We start from the raw sequence: 21,669 nt of genomic DNA on the forward strand, positions 1-21,669 counted from the left end.
AAGAGTGCCATACCCTTGGTTTCCTCATCCACCACGTACTTCTGATTCGCAAGCTGAGTAACAATTGAATTAAACTCATTGAGATGTGCATCCATGGAGGTCCCTTCCTTCATCTTCAGATTGAAGAACTTGCGCAACCAATATATCTTTGTGGCTGCACTTTGCTGCTCATATGTGTCCTGTAGCTTTTTCTACACACCCCAGGCTGTAGTTTCACCGTCCACATTCCAAACAACACTCTCATGGAGTGACAATTCAATTATGGACTTTGCCGACAGATCGGCCAGTGCCCAAGCATCATCAGATATGCCAGTGGGCTTCACACCTTTGTGTACAATAGGAGCATGAAACTGCCTGAGGATTAGCACATTCAGGACCATCTTTTTCCACATGGGGTAGTTAGCAGCACCCTGCAACTTCTTAATATTAAGAAGAGAGGACTCCGAGGATGAAGCCATTACAATCAGCAAGAAATATAACCCACACTTGGGTGCCTGACTCCCTGCAAACCAAGTGCACACAGGCACTTGAACTATGCTCAAAAATTTAATTCCTGCAGCGGAACAACAAGAACTGCACCTGCAACTGTTTCTCCCACTTAAACAGAGAATTATAACTGTTTACTGCTTGCTGCAGTTTCGGAACAGCAACTCTGTTTGCATCATTAAATGCACTGTTGTACAATCAGCAGTACTCTGATATTAAAACAGCATCTGCCCTGCAATTACAGTGAAAAACAGCAGTGTATTTTGCACTCTGTACTTCTGTACAGTGACTATAATCAGCCCCACAGTTGACACAGAACAGTACCTGACTGTACCAGAAAGTACAGAATCAGTAAATGACTGTTTGACTGTTCAAACCTGTTTGACTGTTCAAACCTGTCAACTTCAAGCTTCCAGATACCACTAAAACTGTATAACACAGTTTGGAGTAGGATTTAGGCAAAAGCCCCTTGACTGGAGGCAAAATTCTCAGAATTTGAGTGCATTTACCGCTTCACTGACCACTGTAAGGCATTTAATTGCTTCCCCCAGCACTGATATGCATCCAATTGCAAAACCCCCAATTTGACTGGCACATTCAGTGCTCAAGTCTACAATGTAGTGCTCAATGCATCTTCCACTGTCCCGTAGGTCAACAAATGCATACGAATCCTGCAAGAATCAACTCCAAACAGGAGGATAAACGCAATGCGAGCGTATACAAGCCAATACTTGGCACTGGCTACAAAAGCCCCTTGATTCTGCAATCCAATGTTGAGGATTTCCTCACACAGTAGGCATAGACTGTATATCCGCTTACTGTACTTGCATTTGACCAGTAATGCTCACAATGAGCTCGAAGATTGCACTTGTACCTGCAAGTACACGAGTGCTATAGGAAGACGGAGCGTACCGTAAGAAATTTGAGGGAGGGGGGGGGCGACTGATTTTGCTGCAATAGCAACTGAAACCAGATCTGGTACCCCCCAACGGGCACCTGTGCCTGTATCGCTGTCGGAGCAGTTGGCGAGCTCTTGGCGGGAGCTCGTAGGCCTGGCGAGCTGCTGGCGGGTTGCTCGCCTGCATGGCGAGCTGATGGCAGTCTACTGCAGGCGTCGCCTGCTGGCGACCTGGCGACGTTGCTAGCTGGCGTTGCCTAGCTGGGCGACGCTGGTGGCGCTGCTGGCACTGGCTGGCTTCGCTGCCTGTTGGCGCTGGCAGCGCTGGCTGCTGCCGGCCCTGCTGAAGCAACAGCTCGCTGCTGCTGGCGGCGAAATGCAGCAGCTTAGGCTGCTGCTGCTGCTGCTCGAAGACGCTGCTGCTGGCGAGCTCCACAACACAATGCTGCTGCTGCTAGTCCTCAAATCGCTGCTGCTGCTGGACGAATGCTGAGACCCACGTTTGGGCAAGTGTTGCAAACAGAAAACGTGCTGCAGCTGAGAGGATGAGTGGGAGGGAGATGTGCAAGCTCAAGCTCTGATACCAGTTGAGACGTGGGAGTGAGAGAGAAAGAGAGAGCACACCGACACACACAGTAGACACGAGAGTGTGGGGATAATGAAGTATGTGTATACCTCCCCAAGCACACAGTCAACCTTTTATATCAATGGATAAGGTTACAACACTAAGTACACCGTACTTAGTGTACTTAGCAATAAAAGTACTAACTGTACTTAAGTGTACTAATTGTACTGGGGTGGCCATAATGCCTTTACCCCAACATGTTTTAGTACCGAGTTGACTCTTATGCAAGTTACATCTTTTTGGAAACTGCAAATTGACTGCAAAACCTGCGCTAAGAGCAAAGCAGTCAGCTCATCCATGAACACACAGGAAGTTGGAGTGTTGTGTGCTATCCCTCTGCAGTTTCTCCCAGCTAAAGGGCTCTGATCAAGTCAGAAGATACTAATCTCATTTATTTGATGTATGCATTTGAATTGTATTGAGATCATGGTGGTTGGGGAGGGGTCCACAGTTGCACAGTAGCATGGCAGCCAGAAATCATGAGAAAGTGTATGGTCTCTGAAAATGGGGCGTGAAAGAGCCATGGAACATTACGTGAAGAAATGTTTCTAAATGTTTGAAGGTCCTGTAATGGGACATTGTACAAGGCCAAGCTTGTAAAAGAATATGCAAGTGCAGTACCTCATGTGTAATGCAATAGTTTTTCATCGCTATATCTGACACATCCAGCTGCACTATTATTGTGTAGGCTTATAAGAGCTTATGGACAACTATTAAGGAGGGGCAGTGAAGTGATATTTTTGCTTTGCACACCCATAGATTGGTATTTTCATCATGGATGAACATGTGAACATGATACTTCGGGAACCCTGGGAATTTGTTTTGGAGTAATTTAGCCATTTGCCTTGTGAGGGCCATCGAAAGATATTACAATGGAATGACCTTGCTTGCTAGAAGAATAATAGGGTTGGCCTTACAGTCTAGAATTTATTGATTTTATTTTGTGACTGCAGTTAATGTAAGGTAATCACGCCACATCATTGTTTTTGGGGTTTAGCATATAGTGTCAATTTCACTTTTACCCTGGGAATTTGTTTTGGAGTAATTTAACCATTTTGCATTGTGAGGGCCATGGAAAGATATTACAATGGAATGACCTTGCTTGCTAGAAGTATAATAGGGTTGGCCTTACAGTCTCACAGTTTATTGATTTTATTTTGTGACTGCAGTTAATGTAAGGTAATCACGCCACATCATTGTTTTTGGGGTTTAGCATATAGTGTCACTTTCACTTTTACCCGGGAAATTTATTTTTACTCAGTAAAAGTTTAATTTAGGAGAGATGCAATCTTAAGACTAAAGACTTAACCAAATGTTTACAAGTGATTCTATGCATATCCAATGGAAGCTGTTGAGCTGATTACCCCTATTTCAGACATTCATTTGCTATGAAAGCATCTGAACTGTGACATATAATTGATATTCTCAACTCAAACAAAAGGGGAAATAGAAGTTTATAATAATAGAAGCTTGTGTCAAGTATTGACTAGTGGCAATTTGGTTTTTGGTGTCACAGGAGGTCAGGGTACGGTTTGTTGGTTTTGGTGCTGAGGATGATGAGTGGGTGAATGTTAGAAGTGGTGTCCGCCAGCGATCATTGCCATGTGAAGCCTCTGAATGTGTTGCTGTATTGCCAGGGGATCTCGTGCTTTGCTTTCAGGTTCCTTTCATTTTTTGGGTTAATTTCAGCAGCTGCATACTATCATAAAATATATATCTTAAGTTGATTTTTTCTGTGCAGTTGCTTTTTTGATCAGAAAAAAGGGTTTCAATGAGGTTTTTAAGAAGGGTTTCACTGAGGTTTTTAAGGAGATGCCTTTTGGCCTTCTACAATATAGGTACATTGATCAAATATACGGATGGTGTTGCATTTTCTGTGGGAATGCGGAAAATTTAAACCTAGGGGCTGCGAGATACTCTCACACTCCTGAGCCAGAAACTTAACCCTAACCTAACCTAGATCGAGCCCTAGCACCTGCCCTAATCCGTACTAAACCTGACATTTTAGCACAGATGCAAGAAATCATGACCTAGTAACCCCAAAGCACTCTAATAATCCACAATCCATGTACACACACACACACACACATTTTTTGAGTGAAATCCATGTAGCAACATGTAAAACACATCAGAAAATGGCATTATAAGACAAGTAAGCAGGAGTATGTAGTTGACAAGCACACATATAATCATAAAATGATTGTCGTAGTGATGTCTGGAAGAAGTGAAACTTGGAGAAGTTGGGATCACCAAAGACCTATGATTCTAGTCTTTCCACAGAGTCCAGAGTCCCCAATAACCACACACACACACACACACACACACACACACACACACATTTTTATTTTTTTTGGGGGCGAAATCCATTTAAGATTATATTACAAGAATGAGTCCCAAAAGCTGGAATTGTAGTTACAAGCGTGAGAAGATATCGTTATATGGCAAGAAAGTAGGGTAATCTAAAATCCTTCACGCGCGCCTTGCGCTTTGAGACAGCTATGAATATACATTCTTCTTAATGAAAGGTTCTTTTACAAAAAATGTGTGTGTGTGTGTTGGACAAAGCCAACTAGGACACACACACACGCACGCACGCACGTAGTCTTCGACTGCGTATTTCCCACTGTCTTTGACTGCGTTTCCCTGGTCATCGTTTTGGGAAATATTTCTGGATCTTTGGCGGGTTTACTATAGTACAGGCCCAATACTCTCTCTTTTTTCATTGGGTCAGATTCTGGGCACTATGGACCATTTGGAAGCAGAGAAACCAGGTGGTCTTGGGGCAGCCATTCCTCCAACCTCTGTATGATGCTTGTCATCATGGTGACTTGGATGTATCATCTTTGGAGGTGTTTTCCCACTGTTTTTTATTTTTCTAAATAGTCTTTTCTTTAGACTATTCTCATTGTAAAAACTTTTTCTTGATATAAATATAGTGGTTTCACAAAAAAAAAAAGTGTGTGTGTGTGTGTGGGGTTTTAAAAGGAACGATTTCATTGCAAAACTAATGTACATTCATGGCTGCCCCATAAGGGAGCAACTACTACCGAAGAACTAGAAACAATGATAAAACTCCAACTCGGCTAGAGAAACATCTCCAAGAAATTGGGCATTTTGAGAGATTGGTGTAAAGAGCCACGAAAAAAAGCATAAACATCAATATAGCACCTGAGGCCCGTAAAGGGAAAGCCAAGCTACCGATGACCAAGTCATATAGAAAGAAGAATGTGTAAAGGTGCTCAATAGCTTAGAAATCCGCGTCTGTCTGCATTCTCATAGGCACTGTTGGATGGAGTCCTCAATAGAGACACAGTGAGTACAAGTCGAATCTACAACCAAATGTAAGGGGCATGATGTAATGACCACATAGCCCAGTAATGATACTAGTAAAAGAACTGGTCATAAAGAAAATGTCGACCAAAGGAAATCTTGGGAAAATGGGCATGAAAAATTGCTGCCAATCTAGGATGGAAATCACGAGCAGTAGGAAGAACTAGAGAAGATGCAGCATAGTCTCCCTTGGATTTGAACATTTAGGGCAACTTGAGAGGAAGGAATTTGTCTTGCAGCCAACAAAGAACCCAGTGGTAAACCATCCCCACAAGAACACCTGCTGGTTGAGAGGAAGTTTACTGTTCCATATGCATTTGAGACAAGTCTTCACCAAGAAAGAGACTTGTTCAGGTGCTAGAAATGGTTACCATGCTCATGTATCCACGGCTATGGAAGTAGTAGACAATAAGCCTTTTGGTTGAAAGATCTGCAAAGGAGAATGGGGAGTAATCTACGAGCCCCTGATCAAACTTCTAATTACCAACAAAGGAAGCGTAGAAAATAGGCTATCGGCTGAAAAGATTGCAGCACAGTGGTAATGTCGTGCCAATAAGCCTTTGGTGCAAGCCCAAACAATATTGTCTACTGGCCTGAGGGAAAGAAAGTGTATAGCCCTGGTCATCCACATCTTTCACAGTAGAAATACCCAAATGATTGTTAGAAGCATGGTGGAGAGAGACTGAGAAAAGGTCAGGGTGTGAGGAAATGATACATGAATGAAAACATAATGAAAGGCTATCTTATTCATAATCATGAGAAGTACAAGCTTTATATAGGCTACTTACTCACACACTAGCACCTAGTGCATATGGGATGATTCCCATAATTACATGTGGCACTCACACATGACTCACAAACATGAACTAGTACTAGATCACCTAGTACTACACACTAACACATCACATCACCACACTCTTTGGCTATGATATCTCCAACACCCCCCTTTAGAGCAAAGAGCGTGAGACCCAACACGCAAAGAGTAGACCGATCCCCCCTCCACCACAATACTGCAAAGAGCAAGTCCAACTATCCAACACCTTCCGTGTGATAGTTTTGAGCTTCAAAAAGACTTTAGAGTTGGTGATTCTATTACCAAAGGTCTCGAGGCGACTCCAAATCTGCTTAGCTGTTGACTTGAAATCCACATGATGGATGAGAGAGTCAGCTAAGCAAAGACCAATGAGGGCAATGGCCTTAGCATTCAGCTGCTTCCAAATCCTTTGGTGTTGTTGATCAAGTAACGCAACTTGGTCATCCTCAACATCATCCCAAACTCCTTCACGCATAAGGAGAAGCTGCATTTTGGTTTGCCTTCCCTCTTAAACTTCTCCACGAGGATAGAACTTGAAGACAAGGAGGTCATGATTGAAAATAACTTTGTGAAAGTGGACAGCAGCCTGAAATGGATATCGAACAACTGAGTCGTCTGGTCTAGGTCTTCAAAACACAGCAGCAGGCTTGAGATATTGAAGGCTGCACAGTAGGACAGCTCCGTATTGCTGTAGCAGATCACCAAACCAAAAGTCGGCTGAAGGCACTTGTAGACATCTGCAGCAAGCAATCAATGGCCTGGGGTGCTCTAAAATGCACACAGCAGAACCAAGACAGAAAAGTTGATGCTGTAAATGACTTCGAAGAGCAGCAGCAACCTTAGAATAGGTCGAAAATGCCTTCAAAAGCCTCGAAGTGCTGCAAATGAACATTTGGTCGGCTATGCTGCAGCAGCAATGAAAGACAGTTTTGGGTGTCGAAAACCTCCACATGTTGCAGGCGCCGCTGACACTGACCAGCAGGGAACAGGCCGCCTAGTGCTGTAGCAGATCACCAAACCAAAAGTCGGCTGAAGGCAATTGCAGATGTCTGCAGCATGCAATCAATGGCCTGGGGTGCTCTGAAATGCACGCAGCAGAACCAAGACAGCAAAGTCGATGCTGTAAATGACTTCAAAGAGCAGCAGCAACCTTAGAATAGGCCGAAAATGCCTTCAAAAGCCTCAAAGTGCTGCAAATGAAGCGCACAGGTGGTCGGCTATGCTGCAGCAGCAATGAAAGACAGTTTTGGGTGTCCAAAACCTCCACACGTTGCAGGCGCCTCTGAGAAAACACACCGACCAGCAGGGAACAGGCCGCCTAGTGCTCCGAGAGAGCTCAAATGGAGGCAGCTGACTGCAAGGACAGAAAACGGAGGTGGAGTGGCTATGGAAGAGGCTGAATGAATTGGAAGGAGGGGATAGCTAGAGGCGGAAATGAACATAGGGTCTAATCGGGTGAAAACAGCAAGAAAATGGAGGTAAAAACAGGGCGAAATGGAGTAGGGCTGAGGCGGCTGCAGGCTGCAGGAAGAAGGGCTGAAGCAGAATTAGGGTTAGGGCTAGGGTGACATGGCAGCCATGGAAGGTGGCTTTGATACCATGTTAGAAACATGGTGGAGAGAGACGGAGAAAAGGTTAGGGTGTGAGGAAATGATACATGAATGGAAACATAATGAAAAGCTATCTTATTCATAATCATGAGAAGTACAAGCCTTATATAGGCTACTCACTCACACACTAGCACCTAGTGCATATGGGATGATTCCCATAATGACACGTGGCACTCACACATGACTCACACACATGAACTAGTACTAGATCACCTAGTACTACACACTAACACATCACATCACCACACTCTTTGGCTATGATATCTCCAACAATGATGCAGGAAATATGCCTTGTGAGGCTGAAGATCAGCTAGAGGGGGATCGAACGCTTGGCTCCAGTGGATGCTTAGCTGACCAAGTGTGCTCCTAGGATTAGGAGGATGACCTGAATAAACTAGATGAGCTAGGAGCTGCTGCCAATCATGAATCAAATGGGTAAAAAAGGCACACCGAGGAATCTGGCCATATAAATGCCCAAAAATAGCATTTGGAATAGTAGGAATCCAATGGCCAAAAGCCTCCATACGAGGAGAAGCTATTAGACAAGAAAGCATAAATGTCCAAGGCTGACGTTGCTCCAAGAAGGGAGCAACAGCGTGGCCTTGTGAGCTAATATATGAGTTTGAATATCTAGAATGTTCAAGCCCCCATTCTCTGCTAATCGCTCCTGCGACGATTTTGATTAATTAATTTGTTCTTATCACTTCATTGACTCAATTAACCTTTGTTTGGACCCCCAATAAGCTTTAATTATTTCATTTGTCTCTGCATTGCCATCACCCTACTCCTCCCTCGCCGTCCTCGCCTTTCCCTGTCCCTCGCCTTGCCTCACCACCACCTTGCCTCTCCAACACCCTCTCCCATTCATCGTGCCTCTCCCTCCGCTCAGAGCCTCTCCCCTTCAGCCTACCTTTCCCTCCGCTTTCGAGACTCTCCCTCCTCTCCTCTACCTCACTTAGACATCCCTTCCTTGCCCCTCTCTCCCTCAATTTTTCGTCTCCCTCCCCCCCCCCTTTCATATACTCACTCAAGGCCGCAGGAACGTTCTAGATTTCGACGCTTGTGGAATTCCACAAATTCGATTTATTCATGCTCAGGTTAATGTCACCTCTTCGTAGAGCTTAGCTTAATTGGCCATCCCGCTCCCCTGCGCTCGAACTAATTAATAGGCCAAACATTCTCGCTAAGGGGCCCTATTTGGGTGTACAAACATGGTTGTATTTGAAGAGACTGACTACCTTATGATCAATTTGGGTGCACCAAAGACATTCTAAACTATGGATATAAATTTGTCAATGTTCTATGAAGTCCAAGGAATAAGCATGGAACTGCACATATGCCATGATAATGGACTGCACAAGTCTTAAGGCGAACATGAATTGGCCAAGTATACAATTTCCAATGATCAATTTTATGAAAAAGCTTTTGAAGCATCCAATGTCTCTTCTGTGGCAATGAATATGCTAGCTAATAGGATATCCCAAATGACACACGTCATGAGCAGAGGGCAGCAAAATGCTAGGCCACTAAAGGCGATGCTAGTCATACTCATGCAAAGGTAGGAGCTTGGATTTGGCAAAATTCACCTTCATCCCCATTGCAAGAACTTACAAATATTGTGCCTGCATAAGTTGCCGAACATTTACTAGAATTCCGTAAAAAGGAAAAAGAGTTGTTGCGTAAGCATGGCTTACAAAAGGTTCACCTTGAAGACAATCAATGCCATGCAAATGCTGCTGTGGGACCAAGGCATCTACATGCAACAAGAGTGGATGAGTGGTGAAAGCAAATGTCAAGGCATTGAGAGGACAACCTTGATGACCATATCAACCCAAGGTCCAAGAAGATGAGAGTGCCCCCTTGAAAAGTTGATAAGAAAGAAAGAAAGAAAGTTTATTATAGTCTTTGGAAGACCGGTGGGTCTATGAGACTGGTAGAAAACCTGATACAACAAAGCAGAAAGGGTGGGGCATGGTCGTGTTGGTGCGTAGTCAGTGATGGAGCGCTGGAGATTGTCTGTGGGCGCTGTCTGTCTCGATCACCTGGCAGTGTCTCTCTGCCTAACCAAGGCTACTGTAACACCGGTGGGTGGTGTCGCAGGTCCGAACAGGAAGGGAGGTCGCCCGATGTGGTCTATGTGCCTGTCGTCCACTGTCGAGTGTGGCATGCCTCGAGCTCCGGGTCCCTACTATGTCTACCATTGGTGACTGTGTGGCTCGTACGATATGAATGGAAGAACTTTGTGATCCTGCTCTGAGAGGAGTCGAGCGGTGTATTCGAGGCTTGTATCTATATCTTGAGTAAGTGCTCTCTATGTCGAACCGCCTCATGAATGAAAGTAGCGAGGCATTCTCGGTCTAGATACGAAAGGAGCCTGGAGAGGGGACCAAAGCCGTCCCTAAAGAGACAATGATAGCAACCATGGAGGTTGTAGTACACGGGGCCTTTGAGTGTGAAGTGTTCCTTTGACTCAACATCTTGTCGATCACATAGCGTCATAGGTGACGCTTCGTAGGTATCCCCTCAGCTTGTCCACTCTCGATACGGAGTCGGTGTGATCGAAACTACCCAATGGAGATCCTGAATGAGTGTGGTAAGTGAATCCGAGTATACTCTGGCAGGATAGTGAAGCCCTCCTCGGAGATGCGAAGGCACCGATCTCCATAGAAGCTGAGCTTCATTGGAAGCTCTCTTGGCTCCAACCAGGTTCTGAATGTCTGTAGTTGTATTAGATCCTCTCGAATGATCTGCTTCTCATGGTACCCAAGTGGGATAGATGGAGCGTCTAAACCACATTCTACATTTTGGGTCCAAAGCCTAGCCAAGCCATAACATCCACAATGAAATCCCTCTTTTTTTTTTGGGTAAGAAAAGGCCTCCTAGTAAATATGAAAGATGCTCCTTAAAAAAATTCAAGGGAGAAAAACATCATACAGTACATGCAATACACCCTAGAATGGCAAAAAAATAAACTCCTAAATGAAGCAGTGAAACAACCAAGGTTGAAGCTGAAAATGGCATCTCTACCCTGTAGGTCACATTAAGGGGAGCCACTCCATTCTTGAGAAATACAACCCTCTTGGTAGAGGCTGCCTGCGAAGACCCCTGCATACTCACCCATATAGCCATGAGAGAGAGAGAGAGAGAGAGAGAGAGAGAGAGAGAGATTAACGTCTGCAAGAGGCCTGGCGGGCCTATGAGACCAAGTGTGAATCCAAGAAGTACCTCATACAAGCCACTGAGGGCTGAAGAAAAGGGTTCACTAAGACCCTTGCTGAGAACTGAAAGCTGAAAAAACTGAAAGAAAAAGCTAAAACGCTAACGTGCTCAGCTAGTGAACAAAATACTAAAGTAGCAAAGTAACAGAAGCGTGTTAGGCGCTCAGGGCTAGCACTCCTAGTACATGCTCAGGTTCCATATATCCAGGTAACCTGGTGGCACTCTGATGAGATGTGAGAAGCTCTCGTATCTATGTCTGTCAAGCTGTCTCGCGACATGGGGGGAGGGCGTGGTCTCCTCGATCTCTGGATCCGGTGGGCTACGTCAAGGGTGATGCCTCGTCTTTGGCGGTCACCTTTGAGAAGGGATGAGATAGACCGGACCCCGATCGTGCGTACTCTAGGCTCTCTCCGTGTCGCACGTGGAGTGTGTGTCCCTCGTCTGGCCACATCGTGTTGGACACTCCTACCGCTTATCCATTATGCTCTTAGCTCATCAAGCTCCTCTCCCTCGGCTACACTGGCAGTTGACTCAGATGCATAAAAATCTGTAACAAAAGTTTGTGATATGTCGGTGATGATCTGTGGCATCAGTCCATGCTACTCTCTGGCCTGTCGCATCAGTGTGTCTCTCTGTCGGCGCATCTCAAGAGGTAGAGCCCAACATAGACCTGATCGTGAAAATGTATCAGCCGTGTAAGTGGGCCAAAGCCATGTCCCTCCTGAAAGAGGCAATGATATCGTCCTCAGATCTTATAGTAGACTGGGTAGACACATAGAAAATGCTCCTCCGTCTCGATCTTCCCTATTTGGCATAGTGTGCAAGTCCTTTGCTCTCTGGGTATGCCTACAGCTCTCCCTGCCTCAATCCGTAGCTGATGTGATGAGACTCGTAATTGACCAATGACGATCCTCAGTGCATGTGAAACTCTCCTGTCCTCAAGATACTGAGGTCTGATGATAAGATCGTGCTTTGAGATCCTCAGGAAGTGATCAAGGTAGAATTGGATCTTGGTGGAGAGATCCTCTCCCCCCCAAGCCCTAGATGTGTGGAGCTAGAGGAGGTCCAACCGTATGATACGGTTGATCTCATCTCGTGGGATCATCTCGAGTGGTGCGTCCAGACTGTACTGAAAGGGGGGAAGTCTGTCTATCTGAATGCCGTGACTACCAAACCATGTGGATATTCGTGCGTACCATGCCGTATCAACACCACTCTCTGCTAGTCACCTGGAGGACTCTAATGCTAACCTCGGTAGTCTCCATTGGGGTAAGGACCAAACTGTGTGGAGGAACGTCACCGTTTGAAAGATGGCATCAACCTGGAGGGGGGTCATGACGAACTCTGCCTGTATAATTTGATGAGGGACTGAGGGTTTACTCCGAATCATCCTGGATCCCATGGTTACCTGTTGTCTCTCAAATCTCTTCCACTCCGTCACTGAAATATCAATCCCCCAAAAAGGTGCTACGTACATGGCAGTCGGTCTCACCAGTGTGTCAAAGATCCAGCCCTTCGTCGGGGGGTCCTGGAAGTGTGCCCGGAAGCATTGCCTCTCTAGTCGGGCCAAAGCACCCCGTCCTCATGTGAGTCGTGCCGTACCCGCATGGATCATCGTGAAACCTAGTCCAGTGAACACTATCCCCAAATATGTGTAGGACTGCACTATCTCTAGAGGCTCGCTACGGTATGTGAAACTATGGTGACGGGACACTGCTGCTTGCGAGGTGTTGAAGATTATAACCTTGGTCTTCCCAAGGTTAACTGTCAAGTCTCTCTCCCTGCAGAACATCTCCAGAGCCTCTAGATGTTTTGGCAGTCCCTTCGCTGTGAGGATGATATGAGGACTATGTCATCGGCATACAACATCTGCACCATCAGGTCAGTCAGGAGCGAACCCTCTCCGCCTAATCGATCGACAAAAGAAGTGATCTCGTCGATATAGAGCCCAAAGAGAGTTGGTGATAGGGGGCAGCCTTGCTTTACTCCGATGGTGCTCTCAATCTAGTCTGATAAGCCTCCTGGGGCGCGTATCCTCCCTCTAATAGACTCATATAGACTATGACCCCCCAAACCATGATATCTGGAAGCTGTAGCTCTTGTAACCTCCTAGTTAGGCGAGAACGTGGAACAGTGTCAAATGCCTTACGAAAATCTACGAAGCAAGTATAGACTTTCTGATGCCTGGACTTTGCCTCCTCAATAAGAACCCTCAGGGTGAAAATGTGATCCAAGGTGAAGTGCTGTTTCCGAAATCTTGCCTGTCGAAGTGCCCGCTGTTCGTGACCCTCTGTGTGGCTGTTGATCTCCTTCTCTAATACCGACCCATATATCTTAGCCAAAGTATGGCCAATCATAAGAGTACGGTAGTTCCCAGTGTCCATGGGATCACCTGCGTTATGTATCGGTACTATGGTGGTTAGGTGGGAAGCCATGGCATACGGCATGGTTGAACAGCTGTGCTAATATTGGGGTCAAGATCTCTTGCCCATGCGCAAAATGCTCAGTGTGTAATCCCTCATGATCTGGTGATCGTCGGTTATGGTACCTGACCTGGGACATCATATAGGGAGCAAGCATGTGTGCCAGACTACGGGATATGTGATGGGAATGCGTGACTTTCCTTCTGATAAGAGTCCTCATCCCATAGTAGGTGTTGGGGTAAAGGCACATTGCCTACCCTTATATTAAAGAATTAAAGTTAGGACACCTATGACTGTCTTAAGACAGTCATAGGGTAAACCTAATCCTAATAAAAACTTAAGTGAGTTTGTGGTGTGGCTCACTCATCACTTCACACCCGCACTATTGTCTCTCTCACTCTCAGTCTCTTGCTCCCTTCCTTCTCTCTTCCCCCCTCTCAACTGGTATCAGAGCTTTCTCTCCCAAGCTTCCTCCCCTCCCAAGCTTCCTCTCCCTAGCCTACTACCCTCTCCGTACGGACGTACGGACAGCGCCGTACGACCGTACGTCGTCCGTACAGTCGTACGGACGGACTGCGACAGCAGCATCAGGGCGGCGCAGCAGTCAACGGCGCGGAGGCGACGGCGCGGGAGCAGACACAGGGCGTTGCATTTCGAAGTGCAGTTCAGGGCGCAGGCGGCGCATCTTGCAGCTAGGGCGGTGCTTTTGCGTAGGGCGGCGCATTTTGCAGATAGCTGCAGCTCGTGGTATCTAGCAATGCTAGGTCTTTGAGAACAGCGTGGGCGTCGCCAACCTGCTGCTGTACAGCAGCTACACAGTAGCCAGGCCGGAGCTGCAGCAGGCAGCTACACAGCACAGCAGCCAGCGAATCTGCAGCGTCGCGCAGCCGTACGGACGACAGTCGTACGGACTGCCGTACAGTCGTACGGATTTCCGTACAGCTGTACGGACGACGCCACAGGAAGTTACACAGATTTTTTTTTTTCGATCTGTGTGCAGCAGGGAGGTACATATTCTTGGGATCTGTGTCAAAAGATTTTTTTTTTTGGGGGGAAGTGTACTTGCTGCAAGGACAGAAGTACAGCAGGACAGCCGGAGATTCTATGCTTTTACTGAGTGAAATTCTCAGTTTTGGGTGAACTTATCAAAGGGCTTTTGCCTAGATGTGTTTGCAGTCTATGCCTTGAGGCAGTGTGTAGCCAGGGAGCACACATTTGCTTTATTTCCGCAGTGCATTTGGTGACATTTGTTGCAGGTCACATTCTTTGTACACACTCTGAAAATCTCAGTTGAGCCACGCTTGGTCAGGGCGCATCGAGTTTACTCGGTCCCTAACTGCCCATCGTTGACAGTGCTCAAAAGATTTTCTTCTGGGTGTTTGTATTTTGTGGTTTGTGTTGTTACTGAGTACACAGAGGCAGTCTATGCTTTGCACATTGTCAGGTACAAGAGTCAGAGAGATTTTCATATTGCATGCTACCTCATTGTTGAGGTGTTCTCCACTTGATTCAGGTGTCAGATCAAGGGGCTTTTGCCCAGACTTTGTTTGATTGCACTTGGGTTACTGACAGAGATCTTCAGATGCATTTTCTCCCCTTGGTATAAGGGTGATTGCTTGGGATTTATCCCATTTACTGTTGCAGGTTGTGTGACAGTCTGAAGAGTCATTTACTGTTTTTCTGGGGTGTTTGTCAAGTATTTTCTGATATTTGAGACAGTGACATACCTCATCTGAGGTGGGAGAAGTGATCAGTACAGTCAGTACAGCAGTGTTTACAGCAGTCTGAGTGGTTTTGTCAGATAATTATGCACTGTTAAGCTCTTGTTGAGCAGCAGCAGCAGTCTGAAATTACTGTTTTTATGCCTCTTTGAGCTCAGAACAGTTTGTCAGAAGGTACAGTATTTGCAGGGACATTTACTGTTTTGCTGCATTTTTTACTGACAGTAAAAACAGCACCTTTGAGAGTGCTTCTGGCTCTTGAATAGAGCAGGCTTTTCTGAGAAATCAGAACTTTTTATTCAGTCTTTTTTACTTCCAGGGAGTCAGGTACTTTCCTCATCTGATATGGCATCAGGAGGAGGTGATTCTTCAATTCTTAACATTAAGAAACTGGAAGGAGCACATAACTATGCATTATGGGCAGAACCGTGCTTGAATGTTCTTCTGTTAAAGAAGATTGCTAAGCCCATAAGGGTAAAGGGTGTCAAGCCATCTGTCATGGCAGCTGATGATTGGGAAGAGCTTGATTTGTCTGCGAGGGCAGCTATTATGCTCACTATTGCAGACACTCTTGTGTTCAATGTACAGGCTGAAAAGACCTCTTATGGTCTATGGCAGAGACTAGAGGAATTGTATGCCCAAAAGAGCTCAGCCAGTAAGGTTTATTGGCTGAAGAAGCTGGTCGATCTTCGCATGAAGGAAGGTACAGCTATGACCTCACACTTGAGTGAGTTCAATGCTATCTTTACACAGCTGATTGCACAGGGGTTGAATCTTGATGAGGAGTTCAAGGCTACTTTCTTGTTGTGTACTCTTCCTGAGAGTTGGGACACTTTCAAGACCACCCTGTCAAACTCAAATGCTACTCTTATGTATGCTGATGTAGAGAGCTCTCTCCTTATGGAAGAGATGAGCAGGAAGAATAATGCGGGCAGCAAGTCTTCAAATGCTTTGCAGGTACAGGATAGAGGCAGGACTCAGCAGAAGGGGAAATCTGCTAGTAAGTCCAAATCCCGCAGTCAGTCCCGTGGCAAAAAGGACATTGAATGCTTTTATTGTGGCAAGAAGGGACATGTGAAGTCGAAGTGCTTCAAGTTCATACGGGATCAGAAAGCCAAGAAGGCTGAATCACAGGATGCAGGAAATGCAAGCAAAGGCAAAGGCAAGGCCACGCTAGTTGAATTGGATGCAGTGAATGTTGCAGCAGAGGACAGTGACAGTGACATGCATGATGTTTTATGCTCTTCTGCTGTAATAGCACATGCTTTGGTTATTGATGGCCATGACATGCACACCTGGCTCTTGGATTCAGGTGCCTCTTTTCATGTTACACCTCACAGGGAGTGGTTTACTTCCTACACAGGTACTCATGGAGTTGTTCATCTTGGGAACAACTATGCATGTCAAATTGCAGGGATTGGCAGTATAAAGATAGTATTTCCTGATGGACAGTCATTTATGCTTGATGGTGTTTGCCATGTGCCGGAAATCAAGAAAAATCTGATTAGCACTGGCTTATTAGATGACAGTGGTTACCACACCACATTTGGGGATTCCAAATGGGTGATTACTGATGGCCAGACAGTAGTGGCTGAGGGTTTTAAGAGTGATACCTTGTACCCTCTTTATGTTTCCAGTGTGGGTAATCATGTTGTTGCCATAACCGAGCTGCCAAAGGTTTCATTGTGGCATAGCCGGTTGGGACACATGTCTGTTAAAGGAATGCAAGAACTGTCACGTTTGGGTTATCTGCCGTCTCTTTCATTTTCAGATTTGCCTACTTGTGATCATTGCATATTTGGCAAGCATTCTGTGACTCCTCATAAGAGGAGGACTCCCCAGAATAGAGCACCACTTGATCTAGTGCACACTGATTTGTGTGAGATGCCACAGTTATCACTAGGGGGTGCCAAATATTTTATTACTTTCATTGATGATGCTACACGTAAGGTGTGGGTCTATTTCTTGAAGCATAAGGGAGATGCCCTAAATGCTTTCAAGAGATTTGTCGCTCAGGTTGAAAATCGGACAGGTCGTAGGCTGAAATGCCTCAGATCCGATAATGGGGGTGAGTATGTGTCACATGCTTTTGTGCAGTTTTGCCAAGCTAAGGGCATCAAACAAGAACTCACAGCCCCTCATAATGCATCTCAAAATGGTGCAAGTGAGCGGATGAATCGAACTATTCAGGAGAAGGTTCGATGTATGTTGTCTTATGCTGCATTACCCCATGGCTTTTGGGCAGAAGCCGTGCAAACAGCAGTTCACATTATTAACAAGTCACCAAATAAGGCTTTGGAATTGAAAGTGCCAGAGGAGGTGTGGTCTGGCAAGCCACCCTCATATAAGCACTTACGGGTATTTGGCTGCGAGTGCTTTGCTCATGTACGCAAAGATCTCCGCACCAAACTGGATCCAAAGTCTATCAGATGCATCTTTATGGGATATGGTGATGAAGGTGAAATGGGGTACAGATTATGGGATCCCGTTAAACGGAAGATTATACGCAGCAATGATGTCATCTTTAAAGAAGATAGTGTACACAAGGAACCCGTGCAACCTGTGGAATACAGGAGGGTTATTTATGATGATGTTGGACAGCACAGATTGCCCATTTATATGCAGCAGCAGCCTGCTGCAGATCACCCTGTTCAAGAGGGTATACAGGCTGAAAATCAGCCAGAAAATTTTGCCAATAATGCACCACTGGATGTGCCAACAGATGGGGCTGTAGAACAGCCAGATACGGTGGTACAGCCACCTGTTATGCATGAAGAACAGGCTGGACAGCAGCCTAATCCAGAACAGTTTGTTAGGAGGAGCACCCGTGCACAACGGCCTCCTGCCAGGTTTGTTCCAGGAGCCAATAATGTGGCTGATTTTATCATGCTGACAGATTGTGGTGAGCCTTCCAGCTTCAAGGAAGCTATGGGAAGAACAGAGAAAAAGAAGTGGGAGAAAGCCATGCAGTCAGAAATGGACTCTCTACTTCAGAATGATACATGGGACTTGGTGCAGTTACCTGCAGGCAGAAAAGTTTTGCCATGTAAGTGGGTTTACAAAGTCAAAGTGGATTCAAATGCTTTACCGAGGTATAAGGCCAGATTGGTTGCCAAGGGATTTAAGCAGGAGAAGGGCATTGACTTTGATGAGATCTTTTCCCCTGTAGTCAAGATGACTACTTTGAGAGCAGTGTTGGCTCTTGTTGCTCATGCTGACATGGATTTATGTCAGATGGATGTGAAGACAGCTTTTCTTCACGGAGATCTCCATGATGAGATCTATATGAGTCAGCCAGAGGGATATGCTGTTAAAGGGAAAGAGCAGCTTGTGTGCAAGCTCAAAAGGAGCTTGTATGGACTCAAGCAGGCGCCAAGAGAATGGTACAAGAAGTTTGATGCATTCATGCAGTCCCAAGGGTATCATAGGTGTGAGACCGATCATTGCTTGTACACCAAACGGGCAAAGGATGGCAGTTTGATGCTACTCATTCTATATGTGGATGACATGCTTATTGCCAGTAAATCTCAGCATGAGATTAGTGCTTTGAAGAAACAACTGCATAAGTCTTTTGACATGAAAGACTTGGGTGATGCAAATCATATTCTTGGCATGCGTATTACTCGTGACAGGTCCAAGGGACTTTTGTTTCTGTCACAGAAAGAGTACATTGACAAAGTACTGCAGAGGTTTAAAATGGAGGGGGGGAAGTCCATTAGTACCCCGTTGCCTCCACATTTAAAACTCAGCAGTAAGGACAGCCCCAGATCATATGATGATAAGGCTGAAATGGCCAAGGTTCCGTATGCATCTGCAGTTGGATCTTTGATGTATGCCATGGTTGCCACTCGTCCGGATATTGCTTTTGCGGTGGGAGTTATCAGCAGGTATATGGCAAATCCAGGCAAGCGGCATTGGGAAGCAGTGAAAGGTGTCTTGAGGTATCTCAAAGGTACCAAAGACTTGTGCATATGCTATGGTAGGCAGGATGCATTGGTGCATGGTTTTACAGATTCAGACTATGCAGGGAATGCAGATAACCGGAAGTCTACTACCGGTTATATTTTTACATTTGCAGGAGGTGCTATATCATGGGTGTCTCGGTTGCAGAAATGCGTTGCACTATCAACCACAGAAGCTGAATATGTTGCAGCCACTGAGGCTTGCAAGGAAGCAATATGGCTTACTCGGCTGGTGGGAGATTTGGGCATTACAGGAGATATGCCAGTTCTGCATTGTGATAGTCAGAGTGCTATCATGTTGGCAAAGAATCCGGTCTTTCATCAGAAGACCAAGCACATAGAAGTGAAATATCATTTCATCAGGGAGGTACTGGAAGACAAGCGTCTTGAGCTTGTGAAAGTACATACTGATGATAATCCTGCAGATTTGCTCACTAAGAGCTTGCCTACAGAGCGGTTTGCACATTGCCGCCACATCATGGGATTAGGATGAGACCATTCTTACTTTATGGTCTTGTATACAGTAACTGTATATTGCTGTATTTTTATTCTTTTCTCCCCTTTAGGCACATTGGCCTTTAGGTGGGAGGTTGTTGGGGTAAAGGCACATTGCCTACCCTTATATTAAAGAATTAAAGTTAGGACACCTATGACTGTCTTAAGACAGTCATAGGGTAAACCTAATCCTAATAAAAACTTAAGTGAGTTTGTGGTGTGGCTCACTCATCACTTCACACCCGCACTATTGTCTCTCTCACTCTCACTCTCTTGCTCCCTTCCTTCTCTCTTCCCCCCCCTCAGTAGGATCTCCTCCGCAAAAGAAATTGATCACCTCATCCATCCTGTGCATGAGGAAAGACCGCTCCTTACGCCGTGTCACTCGACGTGAGATCCGTTGCGCCTCTGGTGAAGTTACATGTCCCAGTGCTATCTCATGTGTAAGGTGGGCTCTCATCTCTCTGCACTCATCATCAAACCAGGGGTTTTGGGGCATCTTCCCACTGGAACACGTGTAGATCGTTTCGTGGGAAAGGATATGGATGCAACATCCTGTATCACTGATATAAGAGTGTCTGACGCATGTGCGAGGTCCATCCCATTGCCAAGTAGTACTGGAAGCTCAGAAGCCAGGTGGCTCACGTACACTGGGTCAAGAGCACGGTCAAATGAATCTGAACACGAGTGGGTGGTGGGGGGGCCCTTCTCATGGCTGGCATGGTGACCAATAAACAGAAAGTGAGATATGAGTATCATGTATTCGTGGGGCTAGTGCTAGTGGACCGAGCAGGTAGTCTATTGTATTGCTCCCCCCTCCATGTGGGAAGCAGGTGATTCCGCCAGATGATGGCCATCTTCGAAGACCGCTATATATGATCAAGTCATGTATAGCACCCAACTTGAGTAAATGTCTCCCATACGCTGTCATTGGTGCATCTGCATCTGCTAACTGCCTCACGATCCCCAACTCTACTGCATCCATCTCCGGCACTATGAGGAAATCCTCATCGAAATCTAACAGGCCCACTTGTCTGTTCCTAGTATGTGCATTGAAGTCACCAAGGAGCAGAGTGTCCCAAGTCTGGATAACTGCGTGATATCATCATGAATAGTCTCATATGGGCTGTGTCCGTAAGTGGTGACCTCTCGTGCATAGGATGATGTATTTGGGGGAAAGTAGCATACTGCAATGAAGGTCGGTTGTGTGTCTGGTAATTGGACCCGAATCCACATGTGTCGTGCATGCTTCTCCCTTCGTATCATAGAGAGGAGTGGCCTCAGATGTGATCTGAAAAGGACATCCACACCTCTGGATCCTTGTACCCCACTATCCCTTCTCAATTTCCTCCTGTGTGTAGACTTCCATGTGTATCCTGGCACTGTGGGTAGTCCTCCCTCTGGGCTCTCATGTGTCTCGGTGTAGAAGGATCACATCTCTATTATGTTATGTCTCCAAGAACCCCTCGGGTCCGGCCATAGGGTGCCATTACCATTCCACACTGCCATCCTCAATTTGTTTTGCATACTCGCCCCATCGTTCAGACATCGTCATGTGCTGTCCCCTTCTTCTCCTGCTACATCTTGTACTTCTTTTTCTACCCTCTCTCGAATGATCACCCTACCATCTCTGTAAACTGCCCATTTCCCCTCTTGTCTTGCAGCCATCACCCGCACCATTCCTTCCCTTCTATGCTCCTACTGTAGGAGTGTGAGATCTTCATCTAGAAAGATCCTGGTCCCCTTCAGTGTTGCCCGTGTACTCATAAGGGTGGATCTATCTGTGGCTGTTTGCAGTTTTACCACCAAAGGCCTCGTTGGTGCATCTGTTTTACCCACTCTCCAAACTGATTCACAAGGGAGGTTTACTCCCATTTTGTTAAAGAGGATTTTGGTATCTACCATGGGGCTATCACCTACTGTTAGGCCTCTGAGCACATTCAAACTCTTGCTGTCCCATCATTTTTCTTCCTCAATTGTTTCAGAAATGAGCTCCCTTTTCTTTGGTGTTGTGTCTCTCTCTAGTACATCTTTCCATGCAAGCATATGTGCTTTCCCCTTCGTGATTTGTTGTGTGAACTCGGCA

At 45.8% G+C, this 21,669-nt stretch overlaps 1 protein-coding gene across 3 annotated transcripts in view; it reads left to right on the top strand.

Moving 5' to 3' along the window:
* Nucleotides 1-21,669, top strand: part of LOC147901257 (protein SAWADEE HOMEODOMAIN HOMOLOG 2-like) — a 95,759-nt gene that overhangs the window by 58,720 nt on the left and 15,370 nt on the right. For all 3 annotated transcript variants that reach the window (XM_087375907.1, XM_087375905.1, XM_087375906.1), the window contains exon 7: nucleotides 3,526-3,669. In XM_087375907.1, the coding sequence (XP_087232033.1) occupies nucleotides 3,526-3,669 (144 nt within the window). The remainder of the gene's footprint in view (nucleotides 1-3,525; nucleotides 3,670-21,669) is intronic.

This window comes from Dipteris shenzhenensis, chromosome 6 (assembly GCF_047967505.1).
Source record: "Dipteris shenzhenensis isolate YYH24624 ecotype China chromosome 6, Dip_SZ_1.0, whole genome shotgun sequence".
Lineage (NCBI taxonomy): Eukaryota > Viridiplantae > Streptophyta > Polypodiopsida > Gleicheniales > Dipteridaceae > Dipteris > Dipteris shenzhenensis.